This window comes from Sinocyclocheilus grahami, unplaced genomic scaffold (assembly GCF_001515645.1).
Source record: "Sinocyclocheilus grahami isolate Dianchi unplaced genomic scaffold, SAMN03320097.WGS_v1.1 scaffold387.1, whole genome shotgun sequence".
In the NCBI taxonomy this organism is placed as follows: Eukaryota; Metazoa; Chordata; class Actinopteri; order Cypriniformes; family Cyprinidae; genus Sinocyclocheilus; species Sinocyclocheilus grahami.
This window is the reverse complement of record NW_015505566.1, coordinates 557,232-571,095: the sequence shown is the minus strand read 5'-3', so window position 1 is coordinate 571,095 and position 13,864 is coordinate 557,232. Positions and strand designations below refer to the sequence as shown.

At 36.4% G+C, this 13,864-nt stretch overlaps 1 protein-coding gene across 1 annotated transcript in view; it reads left to right on the top strand.

Moving 5' to 3' along the window:
* The window catches only part of LOC107550067 (RNA polymerase II subunit A C-terminal domain phosphatase-like), a 25,173-nt gene extending 13,917 nt beyond the window's left edge, over positions 1-11,256 (top strand). Inside the window, exons 3-4 of the mRNA XM_016231293.1 lie at positions 4,595-4,736; positions 10,857-11,256. Of these exons, the coding sequence (XP_016086779.1) occupies positions 4,595-4,736; positions 10,857-11,256 (542 nt within the window). The remainder of the gene's footprint in view (positions 1-4,594; positions 4,737-10,856) is intronic.
* Positions 11,257-13,864: the final 2,608 nt, after the last annotated feature.

Sequence of the window (13,864 nt, the reverse complement as noted above, 5' to 3'; positions counted from 1 at the left end):
ACGTCATTATAAGTGTTTGATCACCACATTTGAGTGATCATTGCAAAAAATGTGTTATATATATATATATATATACTGTTTATGTATATACTTTATTCTATATGTAGTACCAGTCAATTGATACTTTTGACTGGTATTGTATATCGATATCGGCCTTTTTTTTTAACTCCCTAATATCGGTATCGGCCCCAAAAAACCCATATCGGTCGGGCTCTACAAGCAGTGCTTTGTGTGAGGTTGAGATTTATTATGAACCGTTTGTTAATGTGATGAGCAGATCTCATAGATGTGTTGATTAGTAATTATTTAAGCCGTATATGACTCAACTGGCTGGTGCCTTATGTATCATGAGTAGAGGAGAAGAACTTTGTCTCAACTCTCTGCTCTCAGAGAGGTCAACACAAATGATGGCCATAGTGAAATGATGAGCGCTTCAAACCATGTGGAAACCCATCACACATTTTTTTTGTGTCTCTTCAGAGCAGGTTTGTTTCTCTCTAATTGCTCGTTATCTGTAAGAGAATGGCATTGTCATTTCTCACCTGTTTGTAGCAGCACAGGATTTGGATGACACTGTTTCCTGTACGGTCCAGGTGTGACTCAGCACCTGTCAGAGATGTCTCTGGTACTATGGTGTCCTCTTTTGTGCAGCTTGACTGACTGTAGACACTCCAGACAAAACATTTCCACCAGTACCACAAGGGCGTTGCTTTATATGCACAGCACAATTTTAATTTTGCGTGTCAGTGAGGATGTCAGAATATGACATTGTCTATTGATTATATATAACAGCCAGAGTTTGCAGTACGATCTGAATCAATGACATGATACACTTTTTTTTTTTTTTTGATTCACATCCATGAATTTTTTTTAATAAATGCATAAAAAATGTAATTCATACTTACGATACTTCATACTTACTTGAACATGAACATAGTAAAAATTACTATGGGGGGTGGGGGGGGGGACTTGGCATCATATTTTATAATTGCTGTATTTCCTAAAAAATAAGTGACAGAGTTTTAAATTATTATAATGTGTTTTGAAACCGTTTTGTCTGCCAAATGGGAGTCTTTTTGTGCAACCAACATGCAATGAAACTAAATGAAGCAAGAAATGAAATCAAAGAGAAATCGAGTTGTCAAGGTCAGCAAGTTTCCTAAAATATCAGATAATATATTTATATTATATCAGATAAAATACTTTTATGACAAGGCAAATTTATTTTAATTTGTTAAATGTAATGTGGAGTGACTCCCCAAAAATGAACTTTATTTTATTTTATGAATTAAATAGAATTCTTTAATATAATAAAAAAATACCGTAAAATATATTTAAAACGTTTTTTAAAAGGTGATTAAGGTGTGTACAAAGTGTGTATTCCAAGTGTAAGAAAAACATATTATTATTTAATTTACCACATGACATTTTTAAAGTCGTTCAAAATGAAACTTTTGAAAATGATATACCATAAAAACCAACATAAATACAGGATATATATATATATATATACATATATATTAGGGCTGCACGATAAATCGCATGCTCGTGCAGCCCTAATATATATGTATACGTATATGTATATATACATACAGGGATTGAAATGAACTTTTTCACTCACCAGCCAATTTGGCTACTAAATTTTTAAGTTACCGGCCATTCATAACTTCTACTAGCCAAAAAAAAGACAGAAATACACCAACAGTTTGAGGCCGTCTACACTGGGTGTGACAAAGCGACCGTTGCAAATCATTTTGTCAGTACTAGGGGTGTGCGATATTGGCAAAAAATAATATCTCAATATTTTCTGTGATTGCGGGCTTTCACACACAGACGTTGTTCACTGACGAGCTGCGCAAAACCACGTTCATATTCGCAAACCCACGTTCAGTCAGTGAACAACGGCTCTGTGTAGTTAATGCTGCTCAATGTGAAAGCCCGCAGGTGATAGAGATTTACCGCTGATTACAGAACCGGCTTTCTGACAAGATGCGCATTAAATATCACATGCGATTTATCGTGCAGCCCTAATATATATGTATACGTATATGTATATATACATACAGGGATTGAAATGAACTTTTTCACTCACCAGCCAATTTGGCTACTAAATTTTTAAGTTACCGGCCATTCATAACTTCTACTAGTCAAAAAAAAGACAGAAATACACCAACAGTTTGAGGCCGTCTACACTGGGTGTGACAAAGCGACCGTTGCAAATCATTTTGTCAGTACTAGGGGTGTGCGATATTGGCAAAAAATAATATCTCAATATTTTCTGTGATTTTATCAATAAAGATAATTAGACGATATTTTGCTGAGTGTGTTATTGTGCTGATATCTTAAGGACTACCATGGACCGCTGACTCCTAAAGATTTTGATATTCTTCATATTCTGTGGTCAGTTCACAGCAGTGATAGAAATTAATATTTTCCAATAATTTTTAATTGACTTTATAAAGTAATTTTTTTTCTAAAAGTGTACATCATCTTTTAAGTCAAATTCTTACATTTAATCAGTCAATCATAATAAGACATTTAGGCTGTTACTAAACAAATTAAATCAGTATCAATAAAATTTATCTTTGCAGAAGTTGCATATGAAGTGGCATTTAGATGCATTTACACGTTTATGCAGCTTAGAGGGACATGGAATGCTTTAAATGGCAGTTACAAGTGCATAAATAATGTTTTGATATTTAAAACATGAAATATTGAATACTGATATTTGAAATTATATAAAAAATGAAAAGATACTTTAAATGTGAAATTAAAACCGCCAGTAGGTGGCAGTAAGTCACTGTTAATAAGTGAGTCATTGCGATTGAACCAAATCATTTAAACGGTTGATTCATTCAGGAACAAAACACCGTCATGTTGCTCAGAGACGCAAAACAGTGCTGTGGCTGTGTTTGGAATGTTTTTTGTTAGCAAAATAGCACAGAAATAGCGCAAAAACAGCCAATGTGGTGTCTAAAATGTAAGTCTCTAGATATTAACTTATTGTTTATTGAACTGTTGTATAAAATAAATATCACATTTGTAACCATGCTGATTTTTTAAGAAAAAACGGCACTCTTCGTGTGATATTGATTAACTATATGAACTGATATAAATATATACATTTTCTGCCTCCTTATCTTGAAGTATGTGATCATTGTTAATGCATATTAATAGACTGAATCATGCAGCGAAAGAGCACACTATAAAAGCGCACGCGCACTAAATCCTGTGTTGGTCTAACCAGACTTCATCACGTTGCGTATGCGTGCCTCTGTAGGTGTGTTTTGTTTAGCTTTTGCAATATACTCGATAATGTCATGATGTCTCACGAGTTCAGTATTTGCGCTAAACCTGCGCAGATTTGACCTGCATGAACTTCCCCAAGAAATGAATGAGTGAACATAATTTACGAAAAGTAACCCGCCAAACTGGCTAGTGATTTGACCGCGTTACCCGCCACAGCTGATTTTTACCCACATTTGGCGGGTTGGCCGGTGTTAATTTCAAACCCTGTATACATACATACATACATACAGATCAATGACAAATAAGACACAATAAAACTTGTATTTTAAATTTTCAAAGATTATTTTTCCGCAGATCATATAATTTATGATGCTGTATTATTTTAGCATCATACATGAGCTGCTGTTTCTCTTTAAATGTATTATGCAGAGTGTTAATAACAATAGCGGAAGCAGCAGAAGGTCGACATCAAGTCTGACACACAGAGCTTCATGAACTTTATTTATTCAAACTCAGTTGAGTTTATTGTTCCTCATCTGTGCTCATCTCGACACTCTCCACCCCCGAAGAAGCCCCCACACACACACTTTGGACGATCAAGTGCAAACGTAATTACTGTCGAGTGCTGTCTAATTGGCCACCATTAAGCATTAAGCAAACATTTCCACACTCCAATGTCACCACACTGTCGTTTTAACTGTTATCGTCTCCCCCCGTTCGTCTGTCAGCGCCCTCAGCTCTGCCAAACACCATGACCACAAGACACTTTTAATGTTGAGCAGCTAATGAGAGGAGGAGTGGAAGGAAATCCACAAAGCCAGACGGGAGAAAAAAGAAGCAGAGAGCTGCCAAACTTTCTCTCCCTGTACTGTATATTTTTTTGACAGCTTTTCACAGATCTCAGCCTTTGGTGCCAAATTATTTGTCTGGTGGCTGGCTTGTGTAATTGCGTGGATGTCCTTCCCGCTTTCTGATCTATCGTTTATACAGACACAACTTCACACATGATCAATTCAGGCAAGAGCGGCCAAACAGGACGTTCCGTAATTAAAGTCAGTAGGTGGCTGTGAGCAAATTTAATTCATGTCCTATTTGAACCGAAATGATTAGTGCTGTTTGAGAGGACAAGCATCACTTTTGCTCATGGCACTATACTTATTTAGACTACACTGGGAGAGAAGTATATATGCATATAGATATAGACAGCAGATGCAGTCAGAGCTGCGCATGCAGAACTAAACCACTGAAATTCTGTTTTAGAACTTTGTAGTTTTATAAACTTTATAAACAGATACATACAGATGTGAAAGTGTGTTGTTCTTTTATGTGTGCGTGTCTCCGTCAGGTACCGAGAAAGTTCGTCAAGCTCAGGGCTGTAAACATCTCCATGTGGTGAATCCTGATTGGTTGTGGGCCTGTTTGGAGCGCTGGGAGCGAGTCGAGGAGCGACTCTTTCCGCTCAATGAGGACTATAACAAATCACACAGGTATTTATCTCTCGCAGTCTGTCTGTCTTTCCTGCTTTTCTCATCATTTATCATTTATATTCGTGTGTGCCTTTCAGCATTAAGATTGTAAAAACAATATTCTGTTTTTTCAGTATTTTGTCGTGTCTGCTGAACGTTTCATTGTGCTTGAACTGCACTCACTGAACTGCAACACCCATGAATAGAAAATGACAAAACCTTGCCAAACAATCTTTCAGCTTGTACTGACTCCTGCAATATTAAAGAATTATTAGATTAATGAGTTACCCAAAATATCTCTCATTTTGTTCCAAATGCACATGACTTGGAACACAAAAGGAGATGCCTTGCAGGTTGTTAATAGAAATGAATTGTGACCAGGACTAGGGGTGTCGAAATTAATCGTTTCTACGATGCATCGCGATGCAGACGAGGACGATTCGGTATCAGTTCATTAATAGACCATAACCGATTATAACGTACTGACGCTTTTCTGATGTCATTTGTTGTGTACGTGCTTTGTCGCGGTAGCATACAATGGCAGAGGGAGGCGAGACACGAGTAATTTAAAAATGCACCAACTACTTTAAAAGCCGACATCTGGGCACATTTCGGCTTTTATGAACAACTTGGTAAGCAGTGCATCGTCAATGCATCGTGATATCGAATTGAAATGAATCGATGACATTATAATCGGAACCGAACCGTGAGACCAGTATAGGTTCACACCCCTAGCTAGGACTGTCATGCAAGATCTTCAGTCATTCATCATTTGATATCATTTGGCTGCAGAAGACTTTGTAGCACATAACTACACTAAATTGATATGAACTACATTTGTTACCTTTAAGGCCCGTTCACAGCAAGGATGATGCCTATAATGCTAAAGATAAAGTTTTAAACATTCTAAATTTAAAAGAATAGCACACACCACAGATAACAATTATAACACCAAGGAACGATATAATTGGAATCACAGTTTTTTTCCAGCTGATGAACGCCAATCAGAATCCACCCGACTTTAAAGAGCTCGAGCACTTGAAGTGGCAGATGACTAAACTGCCTACTTGTTAACAGAACAGTATCATCTGTTGGTGTGGACTCTAATACAGTTATTGTTATAGTTATCCGAATAATTATTGTTCTTAGTGTGAACAGACCTTTACAGGGCTTTTTATGTGCTTTATGTAACCTGTTCACTTAAGACTTTAAGTGTAATTTTTGACTGATTTAATTTAATTTAATGTAAAATGGTTTCTATCGGAGTTGTTTGAAAAATAGTCTTAAGTGGTCATAAAAATGTCACCTTGACTGTTCATGGACAAAATTGACTAACTGTAGGAAATTAATGGGAATATATATATATTTTTTTTTTGTTGGAAAAACAAAATTATGTCAGGACACAATTTGTGTATTTGCTCGTACAAATAATGGTGAAATGGAAGATTTTATACCTAAAATCTAAATGACCTAAAATTCCAAAAGAAGTGCCTAATTTTATTGTTACTATATACAGTAGGGGTGTAACGGTACACTTTTTCGTATTGAACATTTTCGGTACGGGTCTTTCGGTTCAATACGCATGTGTACCGAACAAATACAGCATTGTTTTAATCACTGCATGAGCAGAACTTCATTTTAAAGGGGTCATATGATGTTGCTAAAAAGAACATTATTTTGTGTATTTGGTGTAATGAAATGTGTTTATCCGGTTTAAGGTTCAAAAACATAATTATGGATTATAATGACTTATACTGTCTTTTTACGCATTGCGTTGCATTGCGCCGCGTAAGCATAAAACCATGTCTTTGTCTTTTGGAAGACCAAACAAAGTAGTTTCGCTTTCACAATGCATCAGACAGCGCCTTCACGGCATGTTAGCGGCGGCAACAACAATACTACAGCGAGAATAAAAGTTACGCCTTCTTTCTTTGCGTGAACATTTGGGTGGTGTTATGCAAATCTTCCCACATCGTGACGTAGACATGTGGGGGCGTGTTAGATGAACCGTTTTAGGTAGGCGTGGCTGACTTAACTTTTATAAAGAATATCTCTTTGGTTTTGAGACTTTAGTCTTTGCAACTTTACAGATCTTCTTTATGCACCAAGAGCTTGTAACGCTCCAAAGAGAAAGGAAAAACTGAAATCGCATCATATGACCCCTTTAAACTTCAAGTTTTATATATTGTTACTTTTGATAAGAAACAAAGTCTCATCTTTCAATTTATGTCCATTTTATTCAGGAAATGAAAACAATAAATGCCGTTTTGGCGCTCTTTAATGAGACCGCATATAAACGCCTCAGTGTAAATGGCAGCGCGACCATCTCTTCCTCTTCACTACTAGTTTTAACGTGAAATAAACATGAATGAACATCTCAGGCCTCATGTAATCGCTCAATCAGTGTTTCACCTGCGGAAAGACGTAAGTAAAACAGCTTGTAAACAAAATGTCACGTAGCGTTTCATTTACCTCAGGAAGTCATCAGTGTCTGATGATTTACATGTTTGCATACATTTTTTTAAGTTGAGTGTTGATTATTATGTTTACAAATAAATAGTAGTCTAATTAAATTTAAGTTTGGGCTCTGTTGTTAATTGTAACCTTATAGTAAGCCTAATGTAAAAGGGCTCACTGTAGTTTAGAGCATAAGCTTAGGTAGATTTTTATCCCTAAGAAAATTAATTATAATTGAATTTATTTAAAGAAAGAGCACTTTGTTCAGTAAACCACTGTTTAATTAAAAAAAAACATTTTTTAGTGTTTCCACTGCTGGACCGAACCATGACGTCAAAACCGAAGTACGTACCGAACCGTCATGTTTGTGTACCGTTACACCCCTAATATACAGTACTTCACCCATCCCCACCCCCTGACTGTTGGGGGGTCATTTTGAACCTGAAAAAGTAAGTGTAAAAATGACCTGTAGTTTTATAAACTTTATAAACAGATACATACAGATGTGAAAGTGTGTTGTTCTTTTATGTGTGCGTGTCTCCGTCAGGTACCGAGAAAGTTCGTCAAGCTCAGGGCTGTAAACATCTCCATGTGGTGAATCCTGATTGGTTGTGGGCCTGTTTGGAGCGCTGGGAGCGAGTCGAGGAGCGACTCTTTCCGCTCAATGAGGACTATAACAAATCACACCGGTATTTATCTCTCGCAGTCTGTCTGTCTTTCCTGCTTTTCTCATCATTTATCATTTATATTCGTGTGTGCCTTTCAGCATTAAGATTGTAAAAACAATATTCTGTTTTTTCAGTATTTTGTCGTGTCTGCTGAACGTTTCATTGTGCTTGAACTGCACTCACTGAACTGCAACACCCATGAATAGAAAATGACAAAACCTTGCCAAACAATCTTTCAGCTTGTACTGACTCCTGCAATATTAAAGAATTATTAGATTAATGAGTTACCCAAAATATCTCTCATTTTGTTCCAAATGCACATGACTTGGAACACAAAAGGAGATGCCTTGCAGGTTGTTAATAGAAATGAATTGTGACCAGGACTAGGGGTGTCGAAATTAATCGTTTCTACGATGCATCGCGATGCAGACGAGGACGATTCGGTATCAGTTCATTAATAGACCATAACCGATTATAACGTACTGACGCTTTTCTGATGTCATTTGTTGTGTACGTGCTTTGTCGCGGTAGCATACAATGGCAGAGGGAGGCGAGACACGAGTAATTTAAAAATGCACCAACTACTTTAAAAGCCGACATCTGGGCACATTTCGGCTTTTATGAACAACTTGGTAAGCAGTGCATCGTCAATGCATCGTGATATCGAATTGAAATGAATCGATGACATTATAATCGGAACCGAACCGTGAGACCAGTATAGGTTCACACCCCTAGCTAGGACTGTCATGCAAGATCTTCAGTCATTCATCATTTGATATCATTTGGCTGCAGAAGACTTTGTAGCACATAACTACACTAAATTGATATGAACTACATTTGTTACCTTTAAGGCCCGTTCACAGCAAGGATGATGCCTATAATGCTAAAGATAAAGTTTTAAACATTCTAAATTTAAAAGAATAGCACACACCACAGATAACAATTATAACACCAAGGAACGATATAATTGGAATCACAGTTTTTTTCCAGCTGATGAACGCCAATCAGAATCCACCCGACTTTAAAGAGCTCGAGCACTTGAAGTGGCAGATGACTAAACTGCCTACTTGTTAACAGAACAGTATCATCTGTTGGTGTGGACTCTAATACAGTTATTGTTATAGTTATCCGAATAATTATTGTTCTTAGTGTGAACAGACCTTTACAGGGCTTTTTATGTGCTTTATGTAACCTGTTCACTTAAGACTTTAAGTGTAATTTTTGACTGATTTAATTTAATTTAATGTAAAATGGTTTCTATCGGAGTTGTTTGAAAAATAGTCTTAAGTGGTCATAAAAATGTCACCTTGACTGTTCATGGACAAAATTGACTAACTGTAGGAAATTAATGGGAATATATATATATTTTTTTTTTGTTGGAAAAACAAAATTATGTCAGGACACAATTTGTGTATTTGCTCGTACAAATAATGGTGAAATGGAAGATTTTATACCTAAAATCTAAATGACCTAAAATTCCAAAAGAAGTGCCTAATTTTATTGTTACTATATACAGTAGGGGTGTAACGGTACACTTTTTCGTATTGAACATTTTCGGTACGGGTCTTTCGGTTCAATACGCATGTGTACCGAACAAATACAGCATTGTTTTAATCACTGCATGAGCAGAACTTCATTTTAAAGGGGTCATATGATGTTGCTAAAAAGAACATTATTTTGTGTATTTGGTGTAATGAAATGTGTTTATCCGGTTTAAGGTTCAAAAACATAATTATGGATTATAATGACTTATACTGTCTTTTTACGCATTGCGTTGCATTGCGCCGCGTAAGCATAAAACCATGTCTTTGTCTTTTGGAAGACCAAACAAAGTAGTTTCGCTTTCACAATGCATCAGACAGCGCCTTCACGGCATGTTAGCGGCGGCAACAACAATACTACAGCGAGAATAAAAGTTACGCCTTCTTTCTTTGCGTGAACATTTGGGTGGTGTTATGCAAATCTTCCCACATCGTGACGTAGACATGTGGGGGCGTGTTAGATGAACCGTTTTAGGTAGGCGTGGCTGACTTAACTTTTATAAAGAATATCTCTTTGGTTTTGAGACTTTAGTCTTTGCAACTTTACAGATCTTCTTTATGCACCAAGAGCTTGTAACACTCCAAAGAGAAAGGAAAAACTGAAATCGCATCATATGACCCCTTTAAACTTCAAGTTTTATATATTGTTACTTTTGATAAGAAACAAAGTCTCATCTTTCAATTTATGTCCATTTTATTCAGGAAATGAAAACAATAAATGCCGTTTTGGCGCTCTTTAATGAGACCGCATATAAACGCCTCAGTGTAAATGGCAGCGCGACCATCTCTTCCTCTTCACTACTAGTTTTAACGTGAAATAAACATGAATGAACATCTCAGGCCTCATGTAATCGCTCAATCAGTGTTTCACCTGCGGAAAGACGTAAGTAAAACAGCTTGTAAACAAAATGTCACGTAGCGTTTCATTTACCTCAGGAAGTCATCAGTGTCTGATGATTTACATGTTTGCATACATTTTTTTAAGTTGAGTGTTGATTATTATGTTTACAAATAAATAGTAGTCTAATTAAATTTAAGTTTGGGCTCTGTTGTTAATTGTAACCTTATAGTAAGCCTAATGTAAAAGGGCTCACTGTAGTTTAGAGCATAAGCTTAGGTAGATTTTTATCCCTAAGAAAATTAATTATAATTGAATTTATTTAAAGAAAGAGCACTTTGTTCAGTAAACCACTGTTTAATTAAAAAAAAACATTTTTTAGTGTTTCCACTGCTGGACCGAACCATGACGTCAAAACCGAAGTACGTACCGAACCGTCATGTTTGTGTACCGTTACACCCCTAATATACAGTACTTCACCCATCCCCACCCCCTGACTGTTGGGGGGTCATTTTGAACCTGAAAAAGTAAGTGTAAAAATGACCACGAACAGTCAAGGTGTGACACTTTTTTAAAAAGCTTAGGAGGGTTCATTTTTAAGATTAGAGGTTAAACAACATCTTTTTCTGTCGTCCAGGAGCAATAGTCCCGCCACGTTTCCAGACATCCCTGGGTCCGTCCCGAAGCCTCTGTTCCAGGCCCCTCCTGTTCAGCAGAAGCCCCTGCCAGTGCTGGAAATGCGGACATATGACCCCGTCACCGGCAAACTGATCCGCCGGGGTCCCCAGGCCTCCCGTCCACCCTCTTATCTGCACTCGCATGGATCGTCCATGTCAGCCAAGGGAGATCTGTCCAGTCGCAGGTACTTCATATGTCTTAATGCGTTTATGTTTCTGTATGGCGCAGTTCATACTGATGTTCATCAAATTGAGTCACTAAATGTCAGACTCCGAATCATGAATATGTCTTATGGGTCTTTTTTGCAGATTCTGCACATTACCCAACATTTTTTATTTCTTAAGAGCAAGGGAATGTAATGTTATATTATACAAGTGCATCTCAATAAATTAGAATGCCGTGGAAAAGTTCGTTTATTTCAGTAATTCAACTCAAATTGTGAAATGATTATATATTTATTAGGCGTCTGAATGAAAGTCCAGTGGGAAATGTGCCTGGTTAGTAAAAACTTCCCTGATGGCGTTTAAGCGGGCTATAGCGGTCGTATGCTGTGCTTGTCTTTTTTCTTTCCCAGCTCATATTAGACTTCTCATGCAGTCTATTTCACATTAATCTCTAAGCTCTAAATAAAATCTGCAAGAAATAAAGCATTACGCCTTGGCAGCTCTGAGATTGTGAAACAGAAATTATTAGCAAATTTCATCAGCACATTTGGCCATTGCTGTGACAAGGGAATAATAAAAACAAGCCGGTAAATGCTGATCGAATGTGAGGAAGAAAAAAACGCACCACCTGCGTCAGCATCTGATGAGGACAGAAATAAATTAGAAAAGAAATAGTTCACCTTAGGAGCAGTCATTATTTACTCATAAGTTCCTGTATGACTTGGCTCAACTGCAGTGGAATATAGAAGGAGAACTTTTGAAGAATATCCTTTTCAGTATAATCAAAGTACACGAGGACTGCAGCTGTCAGGCTCAAATGACAACAAAAAGCATCATAAAAATTCGTCTGAACAACTTTTTTTTAAACTTATGTTTTGATCTGTTACACACATGAACATATTGGTAACACTTTACAATAAGGTTCATTAATTAACATTAGTTACATGAACTAAGAATGATCAGTATTTTAACAGCATTTATTAATCTTAGTTAATGTTAATTTCAGCAGTTACTAATGCATTATTAAAATCAAAAGTTATGCTTGATAACATTAGTTAATGCACTGTGAATTAACATGAACTAACAATGAACAGTTGTGCTTTTATTCATTCACGTTACAAATACTATAACAAATGTATTGCTCATTGTTAATTATGCATTGATTAATGTTAACTAATTGTAAAGTGTTACCTAAAAATCTTCCTTAGCCCAAACTTTTGGACTGTATACTATATTAGCTTAACCTTATGGTTTTGTAAAATGCCACCACTGATGTCTAGGCTTGCAAATCATAGAAACACACTAATATGCTTGATATACATGATAAAAAATTGAGATATACGTAGCACTGGCCCAATGTCAGCTGGCCTGCAGCTCTCTCACACTGACCCTAACCACAGCCGACCAATCTTATTGATGAGCCCTGGGTTTATAATGGCCTGAATAAACAATGGAGATGTTGGGTTTCTGTATTCTTTAATACAGAATGTAATTCTTTTTACCATTTTCATATGAATAATGCAGATCTACTGTCAGGGCTTCCATCCTGGTATTTGACAGTCACAGTAGACAAAGTAACTTCAGTTTATCAGTGTTTATAAGAGTTATTCTGTGTGGTTTGAGGCAACAGCAGAAAATCTCATTTTTTAGGTGACCGAAACAAATCCACTGAAGGTTTAGAAATGAGCTTATTAGCATAGTAATGATGCCAATGTGCTGTTTATAATCTATGTTTATAGATTCTTTATGACTCTCCCTCTTTTTTACCACTTATATTCTCTTTTCCACGCTGTTCCGTAGCCTGCATGTCAGTTGTGACACTTGAATGATTGGTGTGACGTAAAGTGGCAAAACTACTATTTTCCATTCTAATCAGCAAAAAGTTGCCTACACTCACACACTAAAAGGCCCCAATATAAGTGAAATCGAAGAATGAACAAATTAGGCCAAAAAGAAATTAATTTGGAGTTTGTTTCTGGAGTTCAAAACAGTTTGCCAAAATTAACTTTTAAGGTCTCTGTTCTAAGGATCTAACCTTTTTTGATGTGGAAATATTCTCCGGTTCATTTCTTCTGTTCAGTCTGTCGAAGTCAGACGTGAGTAGAAACATGAACATACTTAAAAAAAAAATTTAAAAACATATGTATACAGTGCACAGCATAAATGAGTACACCCGCTCTGAAACTTAACAAATTCAGCAATTACTCTTTGCTTAGAAGACATTTTATGTTTTTTTAGAGATATAATATTCCAGCAAGTCTGCTTGATCAGTTTCCAAAAAAAGAATGTTAAAATTAAAATACGATTTTCTTATCAAAGTGATAAAATGTTGTTGCAAAAATGAGTACACCCTCCTGAAAGTTACTAAATAAAAAAAATATATAGGTTTAAGGTTATTTTTGATCAACAGGTAAGTATATTGAACCAAAACTTTTAAAGACAAGTAATTTCCTGACAATTAAAAGTTTTATATAGCTCACTGACTCATACTCAGACTTAATGCTGGCAGCAGTGGAACCACTTGAGAGAGAACTGCCAGGTGACTTATTTCTTAGCATAAAAGAGGACAATGGTACAAGAGGAATACCAAATTATTGTTTTAAGTGTGAAAATATAGCAGAAGTTACACAGAAATTCAAAAACAATGGACTTGTGAAAAGGCCCCTGAAATAATCAGCTCTTCACTTTAAGCTTTCATTTAGTGATGAGTGAGTTTTTGCTAGAAAAAGAGCAGGAGAAACACTGAAGGTGTCTCAGAGCCGGCAAAAGCTGTGAAAAGAGTGACACTTTATCTCACAGAGTA